This window comes from Leuresthes tenuis, unplaced genomic scaffold (assembly GCF_036924035.1).
Source record: "Leuresthes tenuis unplaced genomic scaffold, fLeuTen1.0.hap1 SCAF_9, whole genome shotgun sequence".
NCBI lineage: Eukaryota > Metazoa > Chordata > Actinopteri > Atheriniformes > Atherinopsidae > Leuresthes > Leuresthes tenuis.
This window is the reverse complement of record NW_027325363.1, coordinates 3,511,334-3,538,770: the sequence shown is the minus strand read 5'-3', so window position 1 is coordinate 3,538,770 and position 27,437 is coordinate 3,511,334. Positions and strand designations below refer to the sequence as shown.

Genomic DNA, 27,437 nt, shown 5'->3' with positions numbered 1-27,437 from the left:
GAACTTCCACGAATCAAACCTGCCACTGCTGAATATTATCAAGCAGGGTGTGCCCTCTGTGTTGACTCCCTGCCTTTGTTCCAACCTGCTACGGTGAGATAAAATGCTTCCAACGATCCTCACATGACTGTGCTTCATAGCCGGTTAGCTTTGTACCACAGGAGAGAAGCACAATTTCTAATGAAAGTTACTTTTATTGATTCGTACAATATCACCAACAAAAATACTTGAATAAACATAATTTGGTGAAGAGGAAGGTGGGATGGAAGGCAAAAAACAACCTTAAATCATAAAAAATCATTCAGTGTTGTCCCAGCGCATGACATTTCATACACAGACTTTGCTTTGATTTGAAGTAAACTAAACAGAAGAAAATAAGGTTCCATTTCATCTTTCAATCGCATTATCTCCCTTTAACTTTGTTTTTGGCACACAGGATGTGCGCAGTCATTCTGGCCTCACTGCACCGTCTCTGCATCGCTCAGTGGAGCGTACAAGAAGGCAGCATTGTCCTCCTCGTAGATGATGGTCACAGTCTCACCGGCATCTGACACCGCAGCACTGGTCTGTAAGTACGCCTGAAGGGAGAGTGGACAGCAATACTGAGTGGAGGGGAAAACTCCAACAGCAAAACTAAAAGCTAAATTCAGGTAAATACCCTCTCCAGCAGCTGCAGACGCTCCTCATTCAGCAGGTTGCTTTGCCGCAGCTGGTTCACCGTGTTCTCCAACCCGACAAGTTTCTCCAGGTGTCGGCGATGTCGCTGCTGCAGCACTTTGACCTTTTTCTGCAGCTCGGCTACTATCGCCTCCAACTGCTCCTTACTCAAACTGTTCTTGTGATAGCTGTTCAAGAATGAAAAAGAATGAAAAAGAGCAAAGATGGTCCAGTGATGATAGACAGTAATTTACATTAGTAAATCTGATCCCATTTTACCTAGAAAATCTGTGGCAAACACCTGAGAGGTGGCTAAAAACAAAGATTAGAATCAGCAGTCGGAGCTCACCAGTGTTCCTCCAGCTGGTGATCCTGCTGCTCTGCCTCCTCTGCCTCCGACATGCCCTCATCTCCCTCCCCCGCGTCCGAGTCCAGCCTCTCCAGAGTGAGGACCATGGATGCGGGGGAAGGTGGTGTGCGCTTGGAAACGATAGGTAGAGTAGATGAGATGGGTTTGGAGCTCAGAGCGGACGACAGCACGGTTTCCGGGGAGAAGGTGAACTGACTGGAGGTTTCACAGGGAAGAACGTTTGGTATCGTCTCAAAGTAGGCGATGACTTGAGTTTCCTGACCGTGGACATCCGACAACTCCTGAGTGGTGTAGGTCACATCTTGAACTCCATCAGGGCCCACAGCCTCATCTGTGTGGCCAGGAATGGGCTCATTAATGAGCAGCCGTCCGCCCCGACTTAGAATGGCTGCAGTAATTCCATTCACCATCTCATGCTGTCCGTCTCCAGCCGGGCATTCAGACACCACTACCATCTCTGTGTTCCCCCCGCTGTTAGCTACACAATCCACTGTCTGATACAAAGTTAAAGGGAAGGTTACGCCTGCTTCGACGCCGTCCGCCGATGCCAGTGAATCCAGGTTTGTCTGGAGAGAACGCTCAGATTCTCCAACATCCCCCGACTCTACTAAACTGCTCTCTTCCTGTTGCGACGAGTCAACAGCGAGCTCATAGAGGTGCACCATGTGCAACGCACTTTGCATCTGCACGCCGTCAAAAGCTGCCGTCCTGTCGTCTGACGCGGTTACGCCGGGATTCCTGTTCGTTCTCAGCCGCTTGGCTTTGCTCTCGCTGGGATCCATTGCTTTTCGTTTCTAGTAGGAAGCAAAAGCGTGAATAACAGAAGCAACATGACGTGGTTCAGATTCCTACTTTTCACTTAGTTTAGTTCAAACAGTAGATCTCTGGACATCATCTTTTTGTGTAAGCATGAAGTAATGCTTCTTTCTTAAAATTAAGAGTTAAACTGCAAATATAAAATACTTTCATCATATAAACAATAAAAAAAATACAGTCAAATGTCTTTAAATCAGATCCTGCTGTGGTCTGAGTGTAAAAAAGGGGACTTTCACATCATAAACCAACGCAATGTGTTCACATCCTTCAGAAGACTGCAGGGTTTTATTTTCCGTCTCACCTCGGCCTCCTGGAAGACTGTTGGCACAGCATCGGTCTCAAGGTAACGGATCCCCCAGCGCACCTTGAAGCACGAAGGTGCAAAGTGTTCATGACAGATATACTGATGTCGAGACGGAGTCCAGTTCTCACGTCCAATGTTCCTCAGCCACTCCTGCAGCCGGACGGGTTCCTGCAGCGGGAACCTGGGAAAATCAGAGCTGTGAAACATCGTTCTACTTGGCTGAGCTGCTGGTGAAATGATGTCATGTGTTTAAAGTGATACGAGGAAGGAAAACCGCAGCTTAAGCGTTGTTAGAATGATTAGCAGGAACAGCTCGTACTGGGCAGAAGTCTTGATCCACACCCCTCGTTTCTTTACAGTTTGCTTCCAAGCAGCCAGATTTTCTTGTTTTTATTTGAGCATTGGCTGCTTATTCATTCATGTTAAGATCAGTCCTTGCAGCTCATCATTCTCAGAGGATTGTGTCGTTTGTGTTTGAAGAGAACAGAATAGAACTTAAGTTGAGCCACTTAACTCTGACCTATTCAGGCAGAAAAAAGGCTCCTAACTCACAGGATGAACCAGTGTTGTGTCGACACAGAACAGACAACTTAGCAAAGAAGCCATTTTAAACTGGATCTTTAGGCTCTTTGTTACCAGCAGCCTGTCACAAAAACACATCATTTGTTCCCATTTCTTTATTTGCATCTATGAAAAACAGCAAAGATAACACAGTTTGACAGACAGAAAATAGGATTTCTGCAGCAACAAGGTGATGAGATCAGCTGACTGACTCTGAGGCTGTGGACTCATCACATTTTAGCTTGTGCTATTACTTTCTGTTCAGTGTAATTCAACCATGTCTTTTTTTAGCTGTAGCTTGCAGTGTTGCTACCTGTAATTACACATAATTAACATCTTTTAATTCGAAAGTAGGCAGAATATTAGGGATTATTCTGACAATTGTTCTGTTAAGGCTGAGCTCCCAGCACCTTGTCCAATGGATCAACTCCAAGATAAAGATGACATCATCATTACTGTGTCCTCTATGGCTTCCCAGACAGTAACTCAAACCTCCAGCAGCGTTTCTAACTACCACAGTGTGTTCATCTCTCCAACAGAGAGCCGCTGAATCACTATTCCAACAACTGTCTCAAAGGTCAAAAGAAGAAACTCAGCAACTCCTCAAAAAACCAGAGCAATTCATGCATTGGTCAGAACCATGACGACTCACTTAATACAGCAAAACTATCTTAACAACCCCCGTGAAAGTGAGTCGTCTGACACAGAAGTTGCTCTGACTAAAGCTCTGAGTATCACAGCTGTCTAAGCTGCTAATTTAGCCAAAGTTTCCCCAATGACTCGGACTCAACTGACTGTATAAGGCGGTTTAAATCAGCCGCTTACTTGTAAAAGCTTTTCCTGTAGCTGCCGTTCCCGGAGTCATTCTTGCAGTTCGGGACCGAACAGTATTTCGGCATCTCTTCGGCGCTCTATCCGCCTGTGTTCATAACAAGGTGAAACCAAAGTCCTTCCCTTCCAAAGACTCCGTTCCAACTCGTGCCGTGTATTGTCAAAACGTGGCGCATAGTTGACGAACGACGATCAGCTGTTGAAACTTGTGACGTAAAAATGGACGCGACTGTCAAGTTTACCGGAAACGGAGAGGTGCTCTGATTGGTTGTTTCGCTGCCAGGCAACCGATGACGCTCTGGGCGGCCTTGAACGCCGCCTGGCGTTGAATGAAAACGAGAATCATTCAACATGTTCAGCTCGGGTTTTTTGGCTAATCTTTATTTGCACAAATGCAAATGATCCAAAACTTCTCTATGTGGTGTTTAAAAGGAACTTTATTTTATCAAAGAACACAAATGCTGCCAAAACATTGACTTTGTGCACTCATTTTGATATATTTAACAACTTTATTTATTCATTCGTACCCATGGCCTGATATCTGTTTGTATGCATTTATCTGTCTACTCAAAATCAGCTCATTAAGACCACGTATCACTCTGCTCCAATAAAATCCTGGTTTCTGAGAAAATCACCATTCAAGCAGCTTAAAAACAAAGTATGTGTGGTGGATTCAGCTGTACTTACATGGTCGATGTTCTCCCGCAGAGAAAGCCAGAAGCTGCAGAATGTCTCGAACGATCGCACAGTCCACAGCAGCGTAGCGTTGGACATATTTCAGTCTATTACTTGTTTCTGCTCGTGTCTTTATACGGTTTTCAGGACAATCATCCAGTTAAAGGGCAACTGTTGCTAGACTAAACTGTGAGAGCTGGGAAATAAACCTCAATAATAATCTGTAAACTGCCTGAAATGATTGTTGTAAATAATATCTTCACATGTCGACGATGAGAAACTTACAAAACTGGAGCACACCAAACAAAGACAACAGCTTGTTTCTAAAATCACTGGACTGGCTTTTTTTTTATTCAATAATTTTCTCCAAACATTACACAGAATCTTTAAATGATACAGTATATATATATACATACACATAAGTGTATTTCTTTATCTAAAAAGTTGAGGGCCATTGGACAACTCAGCTGTGCGTTTCGAGACAGGATTGTATTCTGGACGTTCGTGTACTGATGAAATTCACGTATGGGGTTAATAAGTCACTATTAATTGAACATGTATTGAAGACGAGTGCCATCAGTGTTTACTGTACACCAAAGCTAGTTTGAGGAGTGGACTGTGCGGGAGCTGCCAAATGAGCGGCACAATGACGATCAAGGATGAAAACGTGGAGAGCGACAGTACCTTCCCCAACAGGAAGCAGTGCAGCAGTGCAAAGAAATGTCACCAGTCAAATACACCACTAATGGCCAACAGCACCGTTATGAGTGTACCAACAGACTCCTTTTTTTGGGATTTGTATTCCTGTGAAAGAAAAAATAAACGGACATACTGTCAGTTGGTTTGAGAAACACTGACAGACATGCTGCTCTTGAACCAGTTTGCAACCGCTAAACTTTGAATGCAGGCCAACATCACAACGCTAGGATCCAGAGTCACAAGATGCTCTTGCTAAAACTGAACAATCATTTTCGTCTTTGGTAAATACCAGCTATTTGAAGCAATCTGCTGAGTATATCAAACGTCTAAAAACCAATTATCTCTGAGGAGACTCATCTGAAATGATCAGGGTTGGTTTCTTTGCCCAGCGATGACACACAGCAGTGAGCAGGCAAATTGATGACGGAAATGTGGATTTTCCAGTTTTAACCAATAAAATTAAAGACTACAACCAGCTCTGCTCTGCACTGGGCTGGGCTGGGCTGGTCTAAGTGATCTCTTCCCATCAGAACTACACCACATATCTTCTGCTTACAACTAGCTCAAGGTTGTTGGGGAAAGGGATCCCTTAGGCTAAGCATGAACGAGAGCATGTCCGAGCACTGGAGGGAATGAGGTGGCAGGGATGGTTGGGTCTGACAGGAGGTCATCAGTGTCACAGATTGGTGGGTGGAGCCTTTACATCATCCCCAACTGCATTAGCGTGTTGGCATACGCCATGGGCTTGACATTCGGATGAGGCTGTAAGAAGAGCGAGTCACAAAGACAAAGATTAGACGTAGCTTCAACAAGCTTTTTACAAGCAAATAAAACCCCAGCTATCTGTTGCTATGTTACACCGGTGCCCAGTTGCCTAGTTACTAACTTTAGTTTTGTTTGCTGTCGATACTAACCTGCCTTTGGGCATCTATGCATCTGCTGAATACTTTGAATTTCCCTCAGGATTAATAAAGTATCCATGTATCTATCTGAGTGTCCGATATAAAGTACGTAAGTTTCAGTTGAGGCCCAGTAGATGTCACTGTTACTCTGTACATGCACCTGATCACATGCACCTGATCACATGCACAGACTCTGAACCTCTGAGATCGAGTCATTTATCATCAAATTCAGTAGAAACAAAGACAGAAATGGGATCCACCCCAAAGCAAGTAAGTGATAAAAGAGTACTGACCACAGCAGTGAACTGGTGAAATTCTGGCTTGAGGTCAGATCCCCTGAGGTGGATATATGCTCCTTTGTTTCCCATCTGATCACTGGAGGAAGGCAGAATGCAACATACAGTGAAAATGTTACACATCACGTGTGCTTTAGTGCCAATAAATTCCCTTTGTGATAAAAATGCAGAGATAAATGTCTTGTTTGGAGCCTGTGTTGACAGCCTGGGTCAGATTATCACATCTGTGCAGCTCCACTGCTGCTCTCTGCTCATATAAGACCAACCGCCTGATGACTAAATGAAGAACAATCTGACAATATAATCACAGTGGCCAATAAAGATATTTATGACATCTTTTAACAGAGTTCAACGTTTGGATTTGAATTTCAGCTCTATTCTTTAGTCTTTAACTTGAAATCCCCCCTTTTGGCTTCAAAGCTGTTGAGAAAGACGAAGATTCCCAGCAGAGTCAGCCAGAACCATAACTTACCAGTAGTTGGGTGCTGAGAACACTGTGATGCACTTTCCTGAGTGAGTGACCTCGTAGCCCTCAGCTTTGACCTCGTGGCTGCGCACGATGTAGTCCAGCTTGTTCTGATCCAGGAAGCGCTCCGTCACATCTGGTCCGAACTGACAACTCACGCCTCGCTTGCTGATCGACCGGCCGTTCTGCGTGAGCCAATGAGAAGAGGACAAAACAATTATTTATACAAATCAGAAGATGAAAGACTGATTCTCTGATGAGAAAGAGAAGGACCTAACCTGAGGTTGTGGATCTGACCAGAGGAGGTCACACATGGGACCTGTGAAGGAAGGCAGGGCATGTTGACATCGACCTGCTGCACGTTCCAGAGAGTTATGGGACTGTTAAGTTGGACCCTACCTGAGTCTGGAGGTTGTCTGTTCCTGTCGATCTTCCTGAGGTCCTCCAATGTGACTCCATCCTCACTGAAAAGTCCCCCGTGCATCACCTGAGATGGAGAATCACACAAGGACAGAGTTTAACTTACAAACAAAAGCAGCATCAGGTATGTTTTATTAGCTGATACTTTCCAGATAATTCTGGCTCATAACAATGTATGTGAACTGCTGTTTTTCCACCAAACAGCAGAGAACACGTTCACTGGACTAAATAAGAAAGACACAGGAGGAATTTAACATCCTGAAGTAGGGACCTTTTAGTACCGATACCGAGTACCGATATGAGTACTAATCAAGGCCGTTACAGTTCCTACAATTAAAGACACTTTCTTTTCTTCAGGCATATTCACAGCAGCCCGTTGTGCATTTTACTGATAGAAAACATCTCAGTGCAACATATTGTTTCAACATTTTAACTTCCACAAACACATTTTTACGCTCGTGTCACACTGCTATCGGTTCTGTAGCATCAGAACACTTTAATGAACACCGGGTACGGGCCCGTGGTACCGGTACCGGTGCATCGCTCCCCTGAATCCTGTCATTTTCAAACAAAGCTCCACACCTTGAACAGCTTTGCTCCACCTGAGGCAGAGAAGTCTTCAGTTTGGGCTGAAGACGGTTCATTTCGAAACCTTTACCAGCAAATGGCAATAATGAGGCAAGATGGTGCTTTCTTCCCACCACGTTTGACTTGTGCTTCACACACATGACCTCATTTTAAAAAGCCTGGGGGGTTTTCTTCAGAAAAACTTTAAACCTTTCAGAGATTGAACTTTGACCTTTTAATGGAAATGAATGACTTTGCACAGTAGATTATCAACATGTTTCCACTGAAATCATTCTTCTGGTGCCTTTTAAAGGTGCAGCACGTGGTGCAGTGAGACTCCTGTTGAAACCAGCTCAGAACTCTTTTAAAACTAAAGATCATTTTGAATAACAGCACAATTCTGAATAAAACCATCATGAATCTGAATCACTGCCAAAGATGTTTCCGAGCGCCGACCCGTTGAACAACAACACTTCTTTTAGCTAAAGCAACAAACCCTACCAGCACTTTGTTGTTGATGCACTGTGCAAGCGGCAGCCACTGGAAGACCTCACTGAACAGCTGGAACATCTGCGCTGTGTATTTGGCTTTGACCTCCCCTTCAAACCCATACATCTGGTTCATGTTGTCCGTCTCGTGGTTACCTGCGGGTGCAAACTGTGTCAATCTATTGCAAGTTTAACCTTAAATCCAACAGCTACGACACATAAAGAACTGACTCACTCACCTCGAAGCACGTGGAAGTTGTTGGGGTAAAGCAGCTTGAAGCCAAAGAGGGTAAGAATGACCTCAACAGAGAAGGAGCCACGGTCCACAAAGTCACCATTGAACAGCTGAACGCTGCGGTTAAGCACAATGACGCACAAGTTTGGGGTTTGACGCAGTCGACTTTTGTCATCCTGGACCAGAATAGCACAAACCAGGAGAACGGCGGCTGAGAAAAAGTGTAAATGTCACACAGAGCTGTGAAAGGAAAGGATACATAAGGGTTGGCCTCTGAGGGTAAACCGTTCAACTTGAAGATGTTGAGCAGATCGTAGTATTGCCCGTGGGTGTCACCACAAATAGTTATTTTTTCCGTCTGTGGCAAAGAGAAATGGAAACCTTCAATAGAACCAAAACAACCGATAATAACTTCAGGAGAGGTGCAAACATGCCGTTTGTGTGTGCAAAAGCCAGAGCCTCACCTCTTTTAATGTGATTTCCACCAGACTTGGAAGTTTTGACAGAACATCTTTAACTTGTACCAAAATCTGAGAATGTAAAAGAAAGATTAATTACAGGAACGGGGACGAGCGCTTTCAAACACGAACAAACGTCCTCACCTGGTAAGCACACTTTCTGTGCAGTTTCTTCTGCTCGTTGAACCAGTCCATCATCTCTTTCATGAACTGCAGCGTAACCCTGCCGTCTTCCAGCTTGGGGCCATCGTAGTCGTCCTCAATCGCTGCAACAGAAACCATCTTCGCTTCAGCTTCACATATCTCTGTTTCCCTTTCAGATAAACTCTGTTTTCCTTTCAGATAAACTCTGTTTTCCTTTCATTTTAATCACTCAGGTTCATGCAATGTTCCAGCTATGGTACATTTTCATTTCGGCACCCGTTTTTCCAGCACAACGCAGTTTTTTTCCTGCACATCATAAGGTTCAGTACAATGGCGGCCTCCTAAGATTTAACCAGCGATAACAATCTTTGGATATATTCTAATCGGTCAGTTAATTGTCATTTTCCTCTCCATCGTTATCGCATCTTTGTCAGATGTTGTCGGGAAGTCCGTCTAAATGTTAAAGACAAAACAGCTGTGGTTAAATTTGGAGCGTCTCCCAAATTATGGTCATTATGTTTATGTTTATGCATTTAGCAGACGCTTTTATCCAAAGCGACTTACAGATAGGCATGTAGGCTAAGGGGGTCTTGCCTAAGGACCCCTACTGGAGGTAATACCTTTCATGCAGGGGATTTGAACCCAGGTCTCCCACATTATAGATGGCAATCATACCACTACACTATCCAGTCCTTAATTAATTAATTATCTGATGCACAGATACAAAGTCTGACTTCCTGCGCTTGAACCAGAGGGGCAGAAGGGGGGGCTGTCCTGCACAAAAAGTAAAGACATAAAGACAGAACACGGGCTGGAAAGAGAACAACCACCGCAGGTTATACGACCCGCTGAGTGGCCCCATTTTAACCAACAAAAGCAAAAATACACCAGCAGCAGCTCTTTCTTTGTTCCAAGTGTCTGCTTCAGCACCAACAGAGCCTTGCAAATCCATGTCATGGTCAGGTCCGGAGGTAGAGATGACCAGCAGTAAAACACCCCGCCTTGGTTAAGGTGGCACCGCCCATCGTGTCAGTGAGAGGTCGCGCCCTCATCGTACCGATGAGGATGTTACAATTACAGAAGCAGCAGCTACAGATGCAACTTACTCATGTTTTCAATGTCCAGAGAGTCGACGACAGACTTCTTTATCTCATCACTGGCGATGGCTCTTTCAAACGCCTTCTGTTTCACAATCTTGTTGCATTCCTGGTACTTCATCCTGGCATCCTTGTCATTTGGTCGAACCTTCACAACCTATCGTCAGAACAGAGATACGATTGGAAATAAAGGCGTTGGAGACAGAGAAAAAGATAAAAGTTAGTTCCTGTGCCTCTAAAAGTGTGAGAGGGCAGGTTTTAACAGGTCTTTGCTCCGACAGAATCCCTGTTTTGGAGCATTAAGGTGACGTGAAGAGCCCAACTCATGGTGACAGATCACAACTGGAGACAAAAAGTAAAACTAATTCATAACAGGATGAAGGCAGGCAGCTAATAATGATGCTGCATTTCTTACCGTTTCGTAGTCCTTAAGTGCAGCTTTGAACTTGCCCAGCGCCATGTTGGAGGTGGCTCGACGGTAATATCCTTTTATGTAGTTTTTGTCTATCTCCAGGGCCTTCGTAGCATCCGCCAGGGCATAACCGTAGCACTCTGTGCGCAGGTATGCCAGGCTTCGGTTGCTGTAGTAGATGGCATTGGATGGATTGAGGTCCACGGCCTCTGTGTAGTACTTGATGGCATTTTCATAGTCTTTCTCTGAAAAAAGAGCCACATTGTTACAGGATGAGCGCTAAGTTCGTCATTCTTCACAATAAAGTCAGTTGCCAAAGGATTACGTTTATCAGCGATGTGTTAATAGAAATCTGTTTTGAATCATCTGTTCCCGCGGTGGTTCAGGGCTGGTGTGAAAGTTTAAGTTTGTTTTTCTGCTTCAGCTTCACCTTAAAATGCTGTATTCTGAGTTTGTGTAAAAGAGCAAAGTGCAGGGTAAGCAGATCAGTGTTGGAGCGGTTTTCCCCACAAACGGATGCTTTAATGGATCACCAGTGTAGTTTTAAACAGCGGGTGGTGTTTTACGAATGCTCCTTTCCAAAAGCTTACGTTTAATCAGAAGTGGCGGTGCAGGTTCGAGCCATATTTCAACCTGAGAGTAACAACACCCGACTGCCTCTTTCTGAACAAGCAGCCACTGTAGCCATCATGCACAGAGCTCACGCTGCTCTTAGAAGCAGCTGATCACTTTCATCTGAGCTGACCGCAATAATCTTGAGTAAAAACCAGCAGATCGGAAGTAAGAAAACACCATTGTTTTCATGGCACCCCATCTGGACCGTATTTTAAAAGGTAAATACGGCAGTAATTTTGGTTTTAACTCTAATGTCAAAGGAGAGCACAACTTGGAAGATTATATTTTGTTGTATTTCTAAGAAAAAAAGGCTTTAAAAGGTTCCGAATTAAAACAAAACTACAGATCCAGCAACAAAGCGACCAAAGCTTATTAGAATTTCTTATAGGTTACTCTGCAGGTGTCACACTTTGCCAGTTTAGAGCTTCAATATTTAAGGCTAAGGTTCCAAATATACACTCAACCTATCGTCAGTTTTGGGGTAAACGTGATGATACTGAAAACAGGATTTTTTCTTATAAGAAGTGATTTAATCGGTCATTCTAACTGTGGCTTCATGCACGAGCAGTTGGGTCAAAGGTCAGAATTGCATCTAAACCTGCGTCCCGACACTCAATCGCCGGTTTCACATGACGCCTGCACCTTATAGGTGAAAATAAAACGATGCCCTAGCTGACCCGTGTCTCTTTCTCCTCGTAATTCACACACACCAAACAGAGGAGACTTCTGTGTGCTTCCACTCCTCAAAGCAGCGTGTGATCAGCTGAGCGATGAGATCATCCGCTGCTTAGTGGCGGCAGCTTGATGTGTGTAAGCACAGCAGAAGCAGAGCATTCCCGCTCGTCCTGGGTTTTGATGGGCTTTAAAGATGCCTGCAGAGACGGACTGGGTCACACTCTTCCCTGCAGCTCTTCCTCTTCCTCACTAAACAATACCTTAAAGGAAGCATTTCTCCGAATAGCTTCAGTCCAGGTGTCGAGGCTCAGTGCACAGCCTCATGCCAGGTTGTGTGCAAAGGTTTATGTCACAGAGGGTTCCCTTTGGTGGCGTTTCGGCTGGTCGTGCACGCTGCACAAGCTGCAGGTTAAAGTTAAAGGTTAGGAGGAGCTGCAGCAAAGAGTGTGCGAGCAGGACCGTCTCTGCAAGCGTCTGTATGAGAACGAAAACATGAAAACATAAAGAACAGCTTGAAAGTGGAACAGAGAAGTTTAATCTGCGTCGTTAGGCTGGTTTTGCATTCTGTGCGGTTTCTTCTGAAGCTTTTCCAGTGGTATCGAGGCACCACTGACTCATCAGTGACAGCAGTGAGACCAGCAGTCCTGAGGCGCCGGTAGAAACGACCACGGCTCTCTGTTGAGGAGTATATCTGCAGCATTACTCCTCTTAGTTTCAGTCCAGGTCTGGAGCAGTCCATCTGCACCTGCAGACCTCCTCTTCAGTTCAGTAAGCCTGTCCTTAGGATGATACTCACTCCATAATCCCATCTATACAAATCCTGACCAATAACTGTTTAACATCAACTCTCCAACAGACGTCGGCATTAATCCGATTAATCTAATGTTAAAAAGGCTAATTGAATTTAAAACGCTCAATCAAGCACGCCTAATATTAGATGGAAGATTAAGGGAAGTTATGGTTATTATTCACTGGTAAATTAACCGGAATTTATATCAACTATAAAGAAAATAATCATTAATCGAAAAAATAATCATGGATTAATATATTAAGTAAGTAATCGTTAGCTGCGGTCCTAATGTAATTCTTTAATAGGTACACTCTACGACATGACCATAAAATAATTGATAACAACTGAAGAACTGTATGCTGAATCATATTGATTTATATCAGATTACAGAGGAAGGAAGCCTGCCTGTTTCCCTATATCTCTGTCAATCATTTAAAAAAAACTGGGAACAACACTTCCTCCTTTCATCATTTTTGCCATGTAATAAGAGAGGGAAATGGTCCAAGTAAAAACATACATATGTTGTTATAAAACAGCGAAAAAGCTCCAAAGTGTTGATCTAAGTTCCGATGGCTGTGCCCCGCTGCATCCAAACATCCGCCGGCTAAAGCTAACAGAAAATTCTAGGCGCTGAATCTCATCCTCAATGGAAACAACACAAAAAAAATGTTTTCACGTCTGAATCTAAACTACTGAAACGCTGCTCAACACAACAGGGGGCCGTAAACATAAATTCTAAGAAAGAGCCAAATCTGAGCCATCTGACGGCATGTTAAACAGAACACGCGTGTCAGTGCTAGGCGGCTACATAGTTAGCTAAAAGCGGCTAACCGCTGTTTCAATTCACTGCCGCTTGTTAAAATGAATGGAGTTAGCCGTTAGCATGCTGTCTGAGCGGCGTTAGCTTTGCGTAATATTCGAGAGCGGCTAAAGTTGAAGTGTACAGCCATAAAATCACACCACTCATGTAAACAGTGATAATACTGCTGTCTGTTTTCATCTGCTGAAAAAATCCACTGACTTGTCAAGTTCTCTAAATTACCTTTAAAGTACTTATTCGCCTTCTCCTTGAGTAGCTCCGCATCATTAGCTCCCTCCGCCATCTTCTTCTCTCTGCCGTTTCTCGATACGTGCGCCATTGACCGGACGGTCGCAAAGGTCGCAAAGTTAATTTTTGCTCAATTTGTCATTTCACTTTCTTTACGACTACCCTAAAGCAAGTAAATGTTTTGCCGGATAAAATAGTCTAGTTGAAAATGTGAAGCGACCTGAATTAGACGTTTAATGTAGAAAAATGGAACATAATTTTAACACACATACAAAATAAACTAAATAAATTAGTTGAGTCCTTTACAATTATTAGGCCAAATTCAAAACTGTAGTAATAAATATTTACATACTGGGGGGTTCCCATTATAGTTGTGGCTATAGTACTGTGAAAAAGTCTAAGGCCACCCCTCATTTCTTTAAATATAACCAAATAGAGAAACATATGTGAACATAAATGGGAATACAAAATTAACCATAAAGCAATAACAGAGTTTGTGCAATTCTAAGGAGCTTGAATGTCAGTATTTGGTCTGAGCACGTTTAATCTCCAACACAGCCTGAACCCTCTGAGACAAGCTTTCTGTCATTTCTTTAAGGAGTCTTCAGGAATAGTTCTCCAGGCTTCTTGAAGGACATCCCAAAGCTCTTCTTTGGATGTGGGCTGCCTTTTGTTCCGTTCTCTGTCAGATGATCCCACACTGCTTCAATAATGTTGAGGTCCGGGCTCTGGGGAGGATTCATCCCTCCATAAGACCTGTTGCCACTGATTTTCAGTCCACTTCTTGTGTCATTTGGCATAGCTCAGCCTTTTCTCCCTGTTTCCCTTCCTTAAGAACGGCTTCTTGACAGCCACCCTTCCATGGAGACCATTTCTGATGAGGCTTGGGCCAACAGTAGATGGATCAGCTGAAGGTCCAGATGCATCTCTCAGGTCCTGTCAGGTCACAGCTGGATTTTTTCCTCTCTCTTAAGGACATCACTTTCAGATCCTGTTCATCTGCTGTAGATAGTTTTTTTAGGCCTGACACTTCTTCTTTTGTCTCCACTTGTCCAGTTTCCTCAAATGTTTTAAGGACACACTGCACACCATGCTGAGATATGCCAAGTTTTCAGCTAATAGCTCTTTTGGAATCACCTTGCTGGTTAAAATGTTGCCTGTTAAACTGTGTTATCTTCGAGATTTTAGTTGATGCACCTAAAAGGTAATATAAGATGAAAGAAAAGATGCTACTAAAAAAAAAGACAACTTTGCTAAGTCCATAATGAAAAACTATGGAAGACCTTAAGAAAGCCTTTATTACTATTGCTCAAGATCACTTAAAAAGATTACAAGAAAGTCTGACTGCTTGGAAGCCAAATACAAAGATACAATGGGTTGCTTTTGTTTTTCAGTCATCAGTATCTTTCTTTGTTGTTGCATTAGTATAAATTACAGCAAAGTGTGTGTAGGTGGACACAATAATCATACTATTTCAACACCAGGGTGCAAACTTGTTTCTTTTTGAGCTCTTCTAATGTATTAACCAGCAGGGGTCAGTATATGCCATCACTGATGTATATCTATGAAATACCCACACCATATGTAGACTTTTTGTTCTAATACTGTCTTTGGAAATACCCGTGACATTAGCAGCTAAACTGGTTGGGTTTGTAGACACTGCTGATAAGAGTGAATTCTATTCATGTGAATTCACCGGGAAAAATTTGAGGTGGATGAGTGTGATGAATGATTGAATAAATGTTTCATGTGGTGGGGAATTCCTCTGGCATGTCTGCAAGTATGACTTTAATTTCTAAAAATAGCCTTAAATCTATGTCTAATGGAAGAGTTCTTGCTTTATTAAAGTATTGGCTTCCCTTACACTACACTGCAGCCATAGTCACAACTCTTTTTGGCCGTCTTTCAGATGTCCCACGGCTTGAGGATGTTGGAGTGGAAGTTTCCTGCCATCTGTGTTGGACTTGACCAACCACAAATAAAAGCAATGAGGGGACATGGCACAGGTGCACAACCCCACAACTTTACTCACTCACACAGTCACACATGGCATCTGACGCACTCCAGCCTGGCACAAGTGGTTTGAAAAACATCACGCAACCTTAAGCAGAAACACATCCAACCTAGAACTCCTTTTTTCCCCCCCTGGGCCTTGACGGCCTGTTATCAAATAGCTCTGTGGAGTCAGGAGTGGGGCATCTGTTTTGTTTACCAGAGAGTTTTAAGAGTTAGGTTTGTGGTTTAGTGTATTTGGGTTCTGGGTGATTAGGGTTAGAAGTTCAACAGAATAAGAGAGGAGGAGAGGAGAAGCATGTGTCACAGAGGATACAGCCCAGTCCTGTCTACTCCCATGACTCACAAGTGACATCCCACAGCGAGGGGTAAGTGGACTAAACTCGAGTGACTCACTATGACCCCTGTCATAGACATACTTACCTCAGACTGTGAGTCCACTTTCTCTCTGTAAGATTAGCTATGAGTCGCCACTTTCCTGAGCCATAACACATCTAATCCTGTGATGGTTTTACTAGTAGCACTTCAGGGATGGTGGGGGAAACAACAAGATGTATTGGAAACTTTCTGACATTAAACCCTCAACTCCACGAGAGAGCAAACGCAGACAGTGAGTGGGTGAGACAGTGTGGGAAGGAGAGTGGTAGAGAAGACTTTGCCTGCCAAGAAGAGGGAGGGGGGGAATTGCTGTCCTCATGGGTGTACGATGCATGAGCATTGGAGGGGTCCTGAGAAAGTTAAAACAAACACAAATGGAGGAGCGCAGAGATATATGAGCAACCAGAGGAAGAGACGGATGAAGGTTCGGGGAATGTGAGTGACATTCCAGGGCTGCAAGCCAGTGAAGGATGAGGTCTCAGAGTGCATGTGGTATATGGTTACATAGGCCTGTTCCAGATCTTTTACTATTTATTATCTTGTAGCATATAAGACCTTTGCATAGTGGGTGTTTAGGACCCCCTTCTAGCTGTTTCACTCCACCCCCTCAATCGTCATGACAGACGTTGCCAGTTCTTTTGTTGAAGATGAAATAGCAACAATCTCCCGTGCTCCACTCTGTTCAAATAAGTCACTAATGAGCGCCTGACTTCAGGGAGTCTGTGGGGGGTCACTTATTTGGACCATGTGTTTGTCTAGCAGGCAGGGCAAATAAAAGATAAATTGTGTTGAAAACTCCTGAGCTCCACCCTCTCTTCTTATTTCCATCCATCGAGCGTGTGCTTGGTTTAGACATTTTGCTCAACAGTAAGCCAGCATTTAAAATACTCTCTGACTCACCAAGAGTAGTGATTGCTCGCATTACAAAGTATTACAAAAGTCTCGCCTCCGCGACCCAGTGTTGATTAGCTTAGCCATCAGTCAGTGTAAAGCAACATCCTACAATGACACACAGCATGTTCAGTCAAGTTATTTGTCCTGCAGGAGCTGGAAACTCCATGTAACTGGAAAAAGACACGTGATGCATACCTGCCCAAAAAAATCTTTTCACATTAAAACCTCGTCTGTTTTTCTTATGTGTTCCTTGGATTTGTATCCGGAGTGGTTAGGGTGGGGACTGGAAGAGCGTATAGAACGCATTTGTGTTTATATTTTGTTGAGCTTTCTGTTTACATTTCTTTCAGGGATGTTTTAAGCAAAAAATAAGGTTGTTACCTTCGGTTCTTGCAATGAAATCAGCTACATTTTAAGTCCTAGTGAGCAGGTATTTCATGAGAAACTAAATCCAAATTGACTTTATATTTTTGTGTATTTTTCATCTTTTAAATGCTCATTATATACCAGTATTATCATTCAACCGGGCAAACATTTAATCATCAATTCTCCGTGCTAAGTTTAAGATTATTGAGTTAAAACACAAAGCAGCACTCATTTTTACACAAAAGAGGCCCCAAGACCTAAATATCTAACTTAGCTTAAGATATTATACACACAACACATTTGGTCTTCGTATTTGTAGGAATAATTGCACAAAATCACATAAATATGCTGTGAACTGTATAGGAAAATGTTCAGTGCGATACATTTAATAATGATACAACAGCTACCCATCAAGGGAGTGGAAAAGAATGATATGAAGTAAAACAAATAGACTATTTTAAACAAAATCAAACTGTAAAACTGTCAGGTTGCAGAGAATCAGTCAGTCAGTGAATTAACATGTACAATTCAGTTCATAAGACTCAAAAACAGATTCCATACCTGAGCAGCCCACACACAGCCTGAATGGAGTCAGTTCTTTACAGTGGAAATGTGAAGCAGACTATGGAAGTAGTTTTTTAATGGCTAATACCAAGCGGCCCCTTCCTGGTTGACTGGCACCACAGGCTTGTTAAAGGAAATTTAGAAAATGGCCGACTAAACAGATAATTACAATAAATAAAAACAAATTGCAACGGGAAGTGAAAACAGCACACATTCCTTAGAAATTAGATAAGGATGAAAAGCCATCTTGCAGCATGAACTCAGCTTTTGGCACACTTGTTGCCTTATTTGGCCAGTGGACAGAGCGGTAATTAACCATTTTAAATTTCCTTCTCTTTTTCCAGTTTCTTTTTGTTTTTTTTAGTGGCATCTATCATTATTTTCTTTCCCAGTGTCCCCACATGTTCATTCTGACTCTCTTGAATCACCCCATACAACAATTCATATCCAATTTAGCCATAATTTCCGTATTTTTATGCTTTTTGTGCATCCTCCTCTCTGGCTTTTTTTTTTCTCATTTGAGCAGCATGAGTGTTTGATGTGTGCTGGGCACAAGAACAAGGGGTTGGATACACACCCCAAACAGGAAATGAGATATTCAAGCAAATAGACCCATGTCTGTGTGTCTCAGAGAGAAAGACTGAAACTCGCAGGGAGGATTACGGACAGATAGAGCAGAGCAGACAGCGGAGGATGTGAAATAGACATTGAATCAAGAGGCTGTAAATGCTGAGGTGAAAAGGTGAAAATGGCCACATAAAGTATGAGGAAAGAGAAATTAGAACATCTTGGATTTATTTATAGACAGTGGCCACCCATGATGAGTGACAAACACTTCCCTCCTTTTGTTTATCTAGACAATGCTTTTTCAGTGCTCACTTCAGGCTATTAAAGACTCCAACAGCTCACTCTGAGTCTGAGAAAGCAGTAGTTATTTACTAGCTTCACCTGGAAGGCTCTGCCTAAATCCCACATCCCACAGCTGTACCACCATGCCAGAAAGCAGCCTCCTTGCAGTGGAGCCCATAAAACAAGTGAGAACCTATAGGATTGTCTATCAAAGTGACAGTGACACATAAGCAGAGCACTTGTGTGATTTGCCGCAGCCCTTTCATCTGACCGTGTGGTTGTTGTTTTCATGGTAGTTAACGGTAGCGGCGACATGTTGTGGTGCCTAGTTTATTTTACATCGCAGGCTCTGCTCCTACTGTTTATGAGCAATGAATGATGGAGCACAGCACATATGGTCAAACATTCCCACAGAAAGAAACCCGCTTCATAAGTGACTCAGGATGTCTGGGTACACACACTCTGACCATTAGATGACTATGAGACTTGAAAGGAAAGGAAGGCTTCAATGGGGCTCTGCAAACAAGGTGTTGAGAGCGTGATCACAGCCCCAGTTAACAGGGCCAAATTGTCCCGAAAAACAAACAACCGAAGCAGCATACCGACAATATTACTGTTCAAAACAAGCCGTAAATATCTGTCATTGGAACAGCGTCACTTTCCCATCCACTGCGTGTTAGTGTGCTCAAGTAAACTGGAAAGCAGATATCTTTAAGTCACTAACAAGATACTAAAACTGCCATGTCAATACCAGCTGCAAAACACAAATCAGACAGAAATCCTTTGCAGTGTCTGAAAATATCCAGTCACACATATGCAGGCCATCCAGGATGTTGTGGGGGAGAGTTTCCTCTTCCTGTTGCTCTTACTGTTGGACTTTCCTGTCAGTTTGCATTGACTGTTGACAGACCTTTGGGTGCCTTCCAGGCTCATCCGAGTCCTTTTTTTAATCTCTGGGGAGTATGATTCCGTACTGTAAAGTATTAGTTCATATCCTGTTCTCCTGGGTGGCCGAGCCGGGGAGGCAGCATCAGATCTACATGTAGGTGCTCTTTGCAGCAGATGGCCTCCGCACCTACCAGCGGGTATATCTAAGAGAAAATGAGGACCACACTCTGTGATGAAGTCACATGTGTTCATCAGGTGTTGTGAATAAAAAAAAAAAAAATCAGTCACAGTGAACCTCTGTGGCTTTATCTCCCACTTTATCATCAATGTGGCCAAAAAGCTCATCGCTCTCACTGGTTTTCGTCCAAATAGTGCTCAGACTTTACTACTGAAGCTGCGATGTGCTGTCGCTCTCAGAACATTAAGAGTTTGTCTTTATGATTCAGCTGTGCCAGAGGGCCTGAGTACAGCACCGAGTTAGACGATGGTTTGAATTAGTTCCTACTGGATAAGTCTGGATTCTGTTACCTGGTCACTGCCATTCTCTTTTTGTCAGTGCATGTGTTTGTATGAGTGCATGTGAATGCCAAAGCTGTTGTCAAGTCTAATAAATCTGTTCGAATAAAGGAAACGGGGAGTGTAGGTAGAGAAAAACAGACAAACACCAAAAACTGTGGAAAATAAGCAGTAGGGGGGATATTTATAGAATTTAGGTGAATGAAAACAGTGAAACCATGCAGGCAAACAATGTCTTAGTGTTAAGGAAAGAGAAGGAGTGTAGAACTGAACACACTAATCTGGAGCAAGTAGAGGTGGAAAAAGTAAAAAACTCTGAATGAAAAGACTTTAAAAAGGGACTTCTGCAGTGCCAACAAGAGTTGATCCGCTGAATCAGAGCCTTTTTGTGTTGAAAAACCTCCTGCTTTACAAGTTAAGTTTTTCTGCTGGAAAAAGAAACGTTTTGATCCACCGTGGAAGAGATGAAGGTGGACCCAAATGCAGACAGCAGGACGGAAACGAACAGTGAACCGAAAAGTCTTTATTAGTCAAACAAAGGTCGCTGTAATCCAAATGTGAATAAACTCCAGTTGAATGAAAAGCAAAGCACAAAGAAGCTACGTATCAAGAAAACTGTGAAATGGGAAATGACCGCGGGGACAGAACAGAAATACTGGGAGGGTTGATCAGTAGGTGAATACAGGTGAATAATTGACAGACAGGTGTGAGTGGAGACGAAGAAACGAGACCAAGACAACTGAGGACATCTGGGGGAAATGACAAGAACAGAATAACTTCAACTCAGTCAACAAACATGGAATAGAAACTCAAGAGAAACATGAACATCAACACACAGAATAAAACTAAACTAAACCAAACACAAACGCTGAAGACTGAAACAGAATACACAAAGACTTTAGCTTAAACAAAACACCAGAACTCAAACAGAACTAAACCAAAATACAGCACAGAAATAAAAGCGAGGCGCTAAGAATAACCAGAGCAGAGCACTGATGATAGACATTTAAATTACATTAACATAACATGTGAAACCAAGAGACTAAAAGGCAAAGAATGGACCAGAATACAAAAAAAATCCCCCAAGAACCCAAACGTTGCTCATTTGCATTAACACATCCTCATATTAAAGAATACCAAATAAAGTTTGGACTTATCTTACTATCAGTGTTTTAATAAAAATACAGGAAAAAACAGCTTTTATGATTTTAAATCTCTTTTACAAGAGCGTTCAGACGCAGCTCGACCGGTACTTTTTACACAAAAGAGCACAAATTATGTACATTAAATAACATATTTACAGAATATTTGTGTTGTGTGAATAAATTACAGAAACTACAACCAAAATCATCAAAACTGAAGAACATGAGACTATCAGGGGGTCACTATTGGTCATCGAAGGGTCAAACGGCACAATTATAATCAGCCATAACATGTGCAGCCTGATGTTTCTGGATCTAAATTAATGACAGCCTCTTTGATTTTATTGGATTAAAGCAGCTTCTTCAGATTTAGCTGCTGCTTCTGCAGCTAATTGTAAGCAGAGGGAGTAACGTACTTTTCCCCAATTTAGTACAGCTAATAGAAGAATGAAGTCACAGAAGTGAAGACAGTAGCTTTCTGTATATGTTTAAGTGCTTTAATCTCAAGAAATGGTGCAAGCAGTCCCAGAATAGTTTGTAGACACAACTATACCATTGTTTGAGTCTGCAGGAAATCAAATTAGATTATTCAATTTTAGCAAACATACAAAGATTGAGTGTTGTGGTGTACCTCAGTGCTTCCTGGTGGAGTTAAAGCATGTAAGTGTTGCAAGGATGCATGTGTGTACATTACATCCCCATGATCCAGCACAGAAATGAAAAAGTTTGTGATAAGTCTCTTTTTGGCCTGAAAGGAAAGACACGATTCTATAGTTTTTGGATATGAGGCAGCTATGAGCTAACAGAGCTATAGCACGCGTTCATTCATTCATTCTTCTTAAAGTATTGGTGAAATAAAGACAGATAATGCCTTATTTAGAGGCTGCATCCTCTAAGCCCCGTTCACTCCGTTATATGGATCTCCAGTTATCTAAATATCTTCTGAAGGACGCCGACTTTCACCAAACTGTTCTCTGTATAATCGTATTTCATGCCAGAAATAAGGTCTAGGTTTAAAAATACCGGAGTTCCCCTTTAAGTCTCCCTATTTGCAATCTAAGAGTGACACGATCTACAGTAAGTACATCCACATCTGTTATGAAAGACCTGAGTCTGCAGCACCTCACAGCAAGGTGCACCACCAAGAAACCAGGGCAATCAACTCCAGGCTCTGGAGAAGTACACATTTGGGTTATAACATTTATATCTACTATATTTATACCCTTGGAGCACAATTAGAGTAGAAAATGGAAAGACTATGGCACCACAACAAACAAACACAACAAACACAAACACAACAAACCTGGAACATCAAGGACAGACCACCAAAATTCATGGCCCAGGCCAGGGGGACATTCAGAAGGTAACCCTGAGCTACAAAGCTTTCCAGCAGAGATCTGTGCATAGGACCCTTTTAAACTGTCAGCAGTGGTCTTTATGGAAAAATGACCAGAAAACGTTAATGCTGAAAGAAGTCCCCCCTCATGCTGGAACACCATCTTCCCAGTGAGACATGGTGGTGTGTTGGAGTGGTGTTAAACACGGGCAAATTCATCCATAAAATTAAGAATTTTAGCATGAAAATGCCCCCAAAGCAAACTGTTAGGGGAACATTTAAGCTGCTTAAGGGGATGCATTTATATGGCATGTATATGGTCTAGTTAAAGCAGAACACCAGCAGAACCCAGTTCTCTTCTGAGGAATGTGCAGAAATCCCACTGGCTAAATGTGTCAAACTTTTAGAGCCATACCCCAAGAAAGCTGTAACTGCTACAAAAGGGTTCTCTTCGAAGTCTTGACATTATGATGGTGGGGGATGGTGAATACTTGTGCTTTTTGCTCCCTGACATTACAGACATGTTGTGCTGATCAGTTGATACAAACTCCCTGAACATCCATTTTAAATCCAGGTTGTAAGGCACACAAAACGTAAAAAAGGCCTGTGGGGGTGAATACTTTTGCGAGGCACTGTGTGTGGACACGTGTGCGCATGCACATCGATGCATGAATGTACCTCAGTCAGTTCAAAGGGGGTTGCGTGTGAGAGTGCACTGAAAGGGTGGACTGCGTAAAACATACTCAGAACTTCACCCTACTGCCCGTCCCCAAAGTGCCCAAATCACAGGAAATGGGTGTAAAGGAATGACTCAGCTCGCTTTGACCTCTGCCACCCCTCATCTCCCTAACACCCCCACCCTCTCCTTTAGGGCTGCTTTAATTAGAAAGCAGGTCATTTGTTTTTCTTTGTCTCAACACCCAGTCCTCTCTCCTCTCTGCCTTTTTAAAATCAGTGCATCCCAAGTTCGGTGATGAGTCACAGCTTTCTCCTCCACCCATCGCTCTCATCTCTTCGCCTTTCTGTGTAATTCAACTGGCCTCGATTTCGCCTTCAACTCAGCGATGTAAGAAACAGCTGTCTTACAGATGTAAATCCTTATTGTACCTGCTCAGGTGTGCACAAGCACAGGATGCATACAACAAGCTCAAACACACGGTCCAGCTTTGACAGTGTCATGCTGAAACGTTTACATATTCACCCGTTGCTCAAGGCTAACACGCACACACATCCACGTACACAAACACTCACATGCTGCTTCAAAGGATGGCGTGTCGTAAACACAGCGACTGGGAGGGAGGAATGTGTTGTTCATTGGGGAATTCAGAGCTTGTGGGGAAAGAAAGGAGGGGTGGGGGCATGCTGACCTAATGTCCCTCTGAGTTGGAGCCGTGGAGGAACAGGCTGCCGAGCCTTTCTCTCTGCTGTCGTAACCCCTGCACCCATCAATACAGCAGAGAGCTGCACTGACACAGGAGGCCACAGATCATGGCTGACTAATGTAAAACAGACCCCATACCAATCTACCCTCTGCAAAGCTACCTCACACCTCCCCGAGCTCCCATGTATCCAACAATAGGTGTCAGGATATCATGTGATACAACCGTGTGTGTGAGTTATGGGAAGATAATATTTCTGTCTACTTTGTCGGTTTAATGGCCGCGTGTGTGATTTGTGACATAAGTCACATGTTACTTGATTGGACTCAGCAGACTTGCTGCTGCTCTACTAGCTCTGTCCATCAGTGTGTGAGTGTGTGTTAGTCTGCACGTAGGGGTATGCGAGATGAGTGCTGGAGTATGATATAATTCAAGTGGACTCCCAGTGGTGAAGGTCACAGTATCTGTTCAGCCAAGGTCACTGAGGGCTGTATGTGGAGCAGATGTTCTGCCCTATTTCCCAGTATGAAATAAACATGTTCTCCACTGAGTGTAATGTTGTTGTGGTGGCATAATGAAATAGAACCGATCTCTTCTGGACACGGTACACCAAGCAGCAACAACACATCTTGCAGGTGTTTGATTTTTGGAGGCTGGGTCAACATCATAAATGCCAGGACTCAAGGTTTCTCACTCACAAACGTGCAAGGTGTGACACTCCTATCTGAGATAGGAATAGAGTCACCGAATCTGCAGACTTACAAGGTTTTTCAACCTCTCACCCCAAAGATTTGGTTTTACCAGAAACAGCTAAAATGAATATACTGCATGTGCATCCTTAGCAGGATAAAAAGCAGGATAAAAAGCAAGTTGCACACAGAGCACATTGTTGTCTGTTAGCAGTAAAGATGAATGACCATCTGGCTGCCAGTTTGGTTTAGATTGTGTGTCCCCAATTGACAAAAACAAAGCAGATACTGTAGTTTGCGGTTTTAATTAAATGGATCACAGTCCTTGCCTAAATATGGTGTTCCTTTTTTGCCCTTGTGCCACTAAGCTTCATGATTCTTTTCCCAAATCCTGCCAATAAACAAAAGAAACAACAATGATCACAAACTTTCTCACTGGCAAAGGAGCAAACCTAAGTAACCACATAATGTCCTTACCAGCAGTAACACCCGCTGTTCATTTAGAGCTGCTGTTCACGTTTTACACACTGGTTCAAAACTAGAACACCATTATGCTTTTACTATGGGCACAAAACCTCAGAATGATTCACACTCACAGTTTTTACAGAGCTACAGATGTTATTGTACAGTAATAGAATCAGAAGGATAATTATGAGACCCTCAAGCATCATTCCACAGCACTTCACCTTCATCACTGCCCACTGGGGTAGTTCCACTGTTAGGGCTGTGAGATCAAACTGCTATTTTGGGGCTGCCTGTCCTCAGGGTGCATATCCCACATGGACATTGTTGTCGTTTCAGAGCCCAGAGCCAGATCCTCTCCTCTGTTTATTACCACGGGAGATGGTGGCTGTTTATAGGGACAGATCTGTCCTTTGGTGTCCGGGGATTTGGAGAGAGAGTCTGAGATGGAAGGAAACGGAGGGGCGGTACCATGAGAAGGAGCTAGTTCAGAGATGTAATTGGTACCTTTCCTTTTTTAGAAAACATTTCATACTGAGGACTAGTAAATGAGTCAGGACCCAGCGTGCTTTTCAACCACATCAGATACTCTCACATGGTTAATCATACTTTCCCTTTGTAGTTTTCACTTTGAAGAGGTTTTTAAGTTCCTCTACTGGCTTTGATCCTCTGTGTTTCCAGCTATGATGTTAGCTTCTGGTTATTTGTATGACAAAAACGCACAGCCACAATTCTGTTTTTTAATTTAGCAGCGATTGATGCTACAGTATTTTAGCTCCAATCTAGCAAGCAGATGCATGCGTTTTACCCAGTCTCTCTTCACTCTTTCACTCAAATACATCTGTCCCGTTCCCCTATCATTCACCTTGTTTAGTTAAGGTGATAACTCAAGATTGTCATGGAATCTTCAAAGAGCTGGCAAGGGTTAACAAAAACACTGGAGAGGGTAAGCAGGGACGAACAAAGAGACACGCCTGGCTGGCTCAGTCTGCGATAAGGATCTTTGCACTAACTGCAGGTGTGAAGGAGAGGGATAGTAGTGAAGGCAGGACAGGTGGAGGAGTAAACATCTGCTAACATCAATGATCTGTGGACACTGTGGTAAATTTCTTTCGACTCAGGTTGCCTCCGTAACTCCGCTGTCAACGTTTAGACACCACATACAAAGGCTGAGCCTCTGCTGTGGCACACCTCGTGATTCCAACCCCAACTGTATCTAAAATTAAGACAAAAGTTTAAAAATGCACGAGTTTACAGTGCAAACACAAGAAAGAGTTTGAAGATTAGCAGTATTCTATTCCCCTTTTTTGGTTTGTGGCTTCACACTGTGGTGATGCAGCTCCATAAAGCACCACAGCTGCCCCATAAACTGTGACGTCAGTCGCTGAGCCCAAGAGAGCAGCTTGAAGGTCCTCAAACTCCTGACCAGTCCGTCGACGTGGAAACCACGACTTGGCCTTTAGACTAGTCATTAAAGTCCAGTCACAGTTTCTGCATCCGTTCGGCCTGCGTGACGTAAAGCTCATCATCATCACCACTCTGCAAGGGTTCACCGGGTCCTTCTGAGGCTGACCGCATGCACTCAAATTATTTGTAACTATGCAGACCGAAGGTGCTCGCTATGCATCTGCCTTTATAAGACAGGAGTAGAACAACCAAAATGGACTCTTGTTTTGAAGAGAGACTGGATAATTGGAATTATCCACTCCTCTACTATGTATCATGGACCATTATATGCCCATGCATGGGAAGAGTTGTAGCAGCTGACCCAGAGTTCATGTCTGAGGAGAATCGGTTTGTGGACCCATACACTATGTACCAAGAACAGGTTTCTCCAAAAAATTACCTTTCTTTACTTCCCTTTTGAATTCATGGACTAAATGTAAAATAAGCCAGTTTTACAGCCCATTGTGAACAGAAACAAGTTGTGTAATTGCAGTAGTTTAAAGTAAAACCAGTTATCCTATATTCATATGCTGTTGGAATAAATCACAGTAAATTCTTTACTGTATGATCTGTTCAACTTTACACCTTCTCTTAATATCCTATCATTTTTACTCTATTTGTCATCACAAAACTGCCGTGACTGGGAGCAGAAATGCATGTTTGTTGACATGTGTGGTTTTGTGCACATGTGCACGGATTCGGCACCTGGAGGAACAATGGATTTGAGCAGCTGTGCGTTTGTCCAGCGCAGCGACAGCAGGACATCAGGGTCTGTTATTAAGGCTAAAGCCAGCTCTGTCTGAATTACACCAGGCTGCTCTACAACTTTTATTTTAATCACCAGTTGTGGCGAAAGATCAGTGGACATATAATTGCAAATGCCATAGATGGTGTAATAAGACAGAACCCAAAATAGTGTTTCACGAGCAGCGGTGTGGCGAATCAGCTTACATTTACCGTGATCGGCTTCCATTGCCGGCTTGTAAAAG

The 27,437-nt window shown here is 43.1% G+C and overlaps 2 protein-coding genes across 2 annotated transcripts; both read right to left on the bottom strand.

The window, feature by feature from the left end:
* Positions 1-174: 174 nt before the first annotated feature.
* LOC140313927 (THAP domain-containing protein 5-like) lies at positions 175-3,731 on the bottom strand. The gene is made up of 5 exons (XM_072391915.1): positions 3,534-3,731; positions 2,145-2,328; positions 1,007-1,821; positions 659-845; positions 175-578 (listed from the first exon to the last, which is right to left on the bottom strand). The coding sequence occupies exons 1-5, from the start codon at positions 3,605-3,607 to the stop codon at positions 459-461; spliced, it is 1,380 nt and encodes a 459-aa protein (XP_072248016.1). The 5' UTR covers positions 3,608-3,731; the 3' UTR covers positions 175-458.
* Positions 3,732-4,556: 825 nt separating this feature from the next.
* ppp5c (protein phosphatase 5, catalytic subunit) lies at positions 4,557-13,617 on the bottom strand. The gene is made up of 13 exons (XM_072391932.1): positions 13,521-13,617; positions 10,402-10,643; positions 9,996-10,143; positions 8,890-9,011; positions 8,752-8,817; positions 8,547-8,645; positions 8,292-8,397; positions 8,066-8,208; positions 6,977-7,064; positions 6,856-6,896; positions 6,584-6,762; positions 6,109-6,190; positions 4,557-5,675 (listed from the first exon to the last, which is right to left on the bottom strand). The coding sequence occupies exons 1-13, from the start codon at positions 13,615-13,617 to the stop codon at positions 5,613-5,615; spliced, it is 1,476 nt and encodes a 491-aa protein (XP_072248033.1). The 3' UTR covers positions 4,557-5,612.
* Between the last annotated feature and the right edge of the window lie 13,820 nt (positions 13,618-27,437).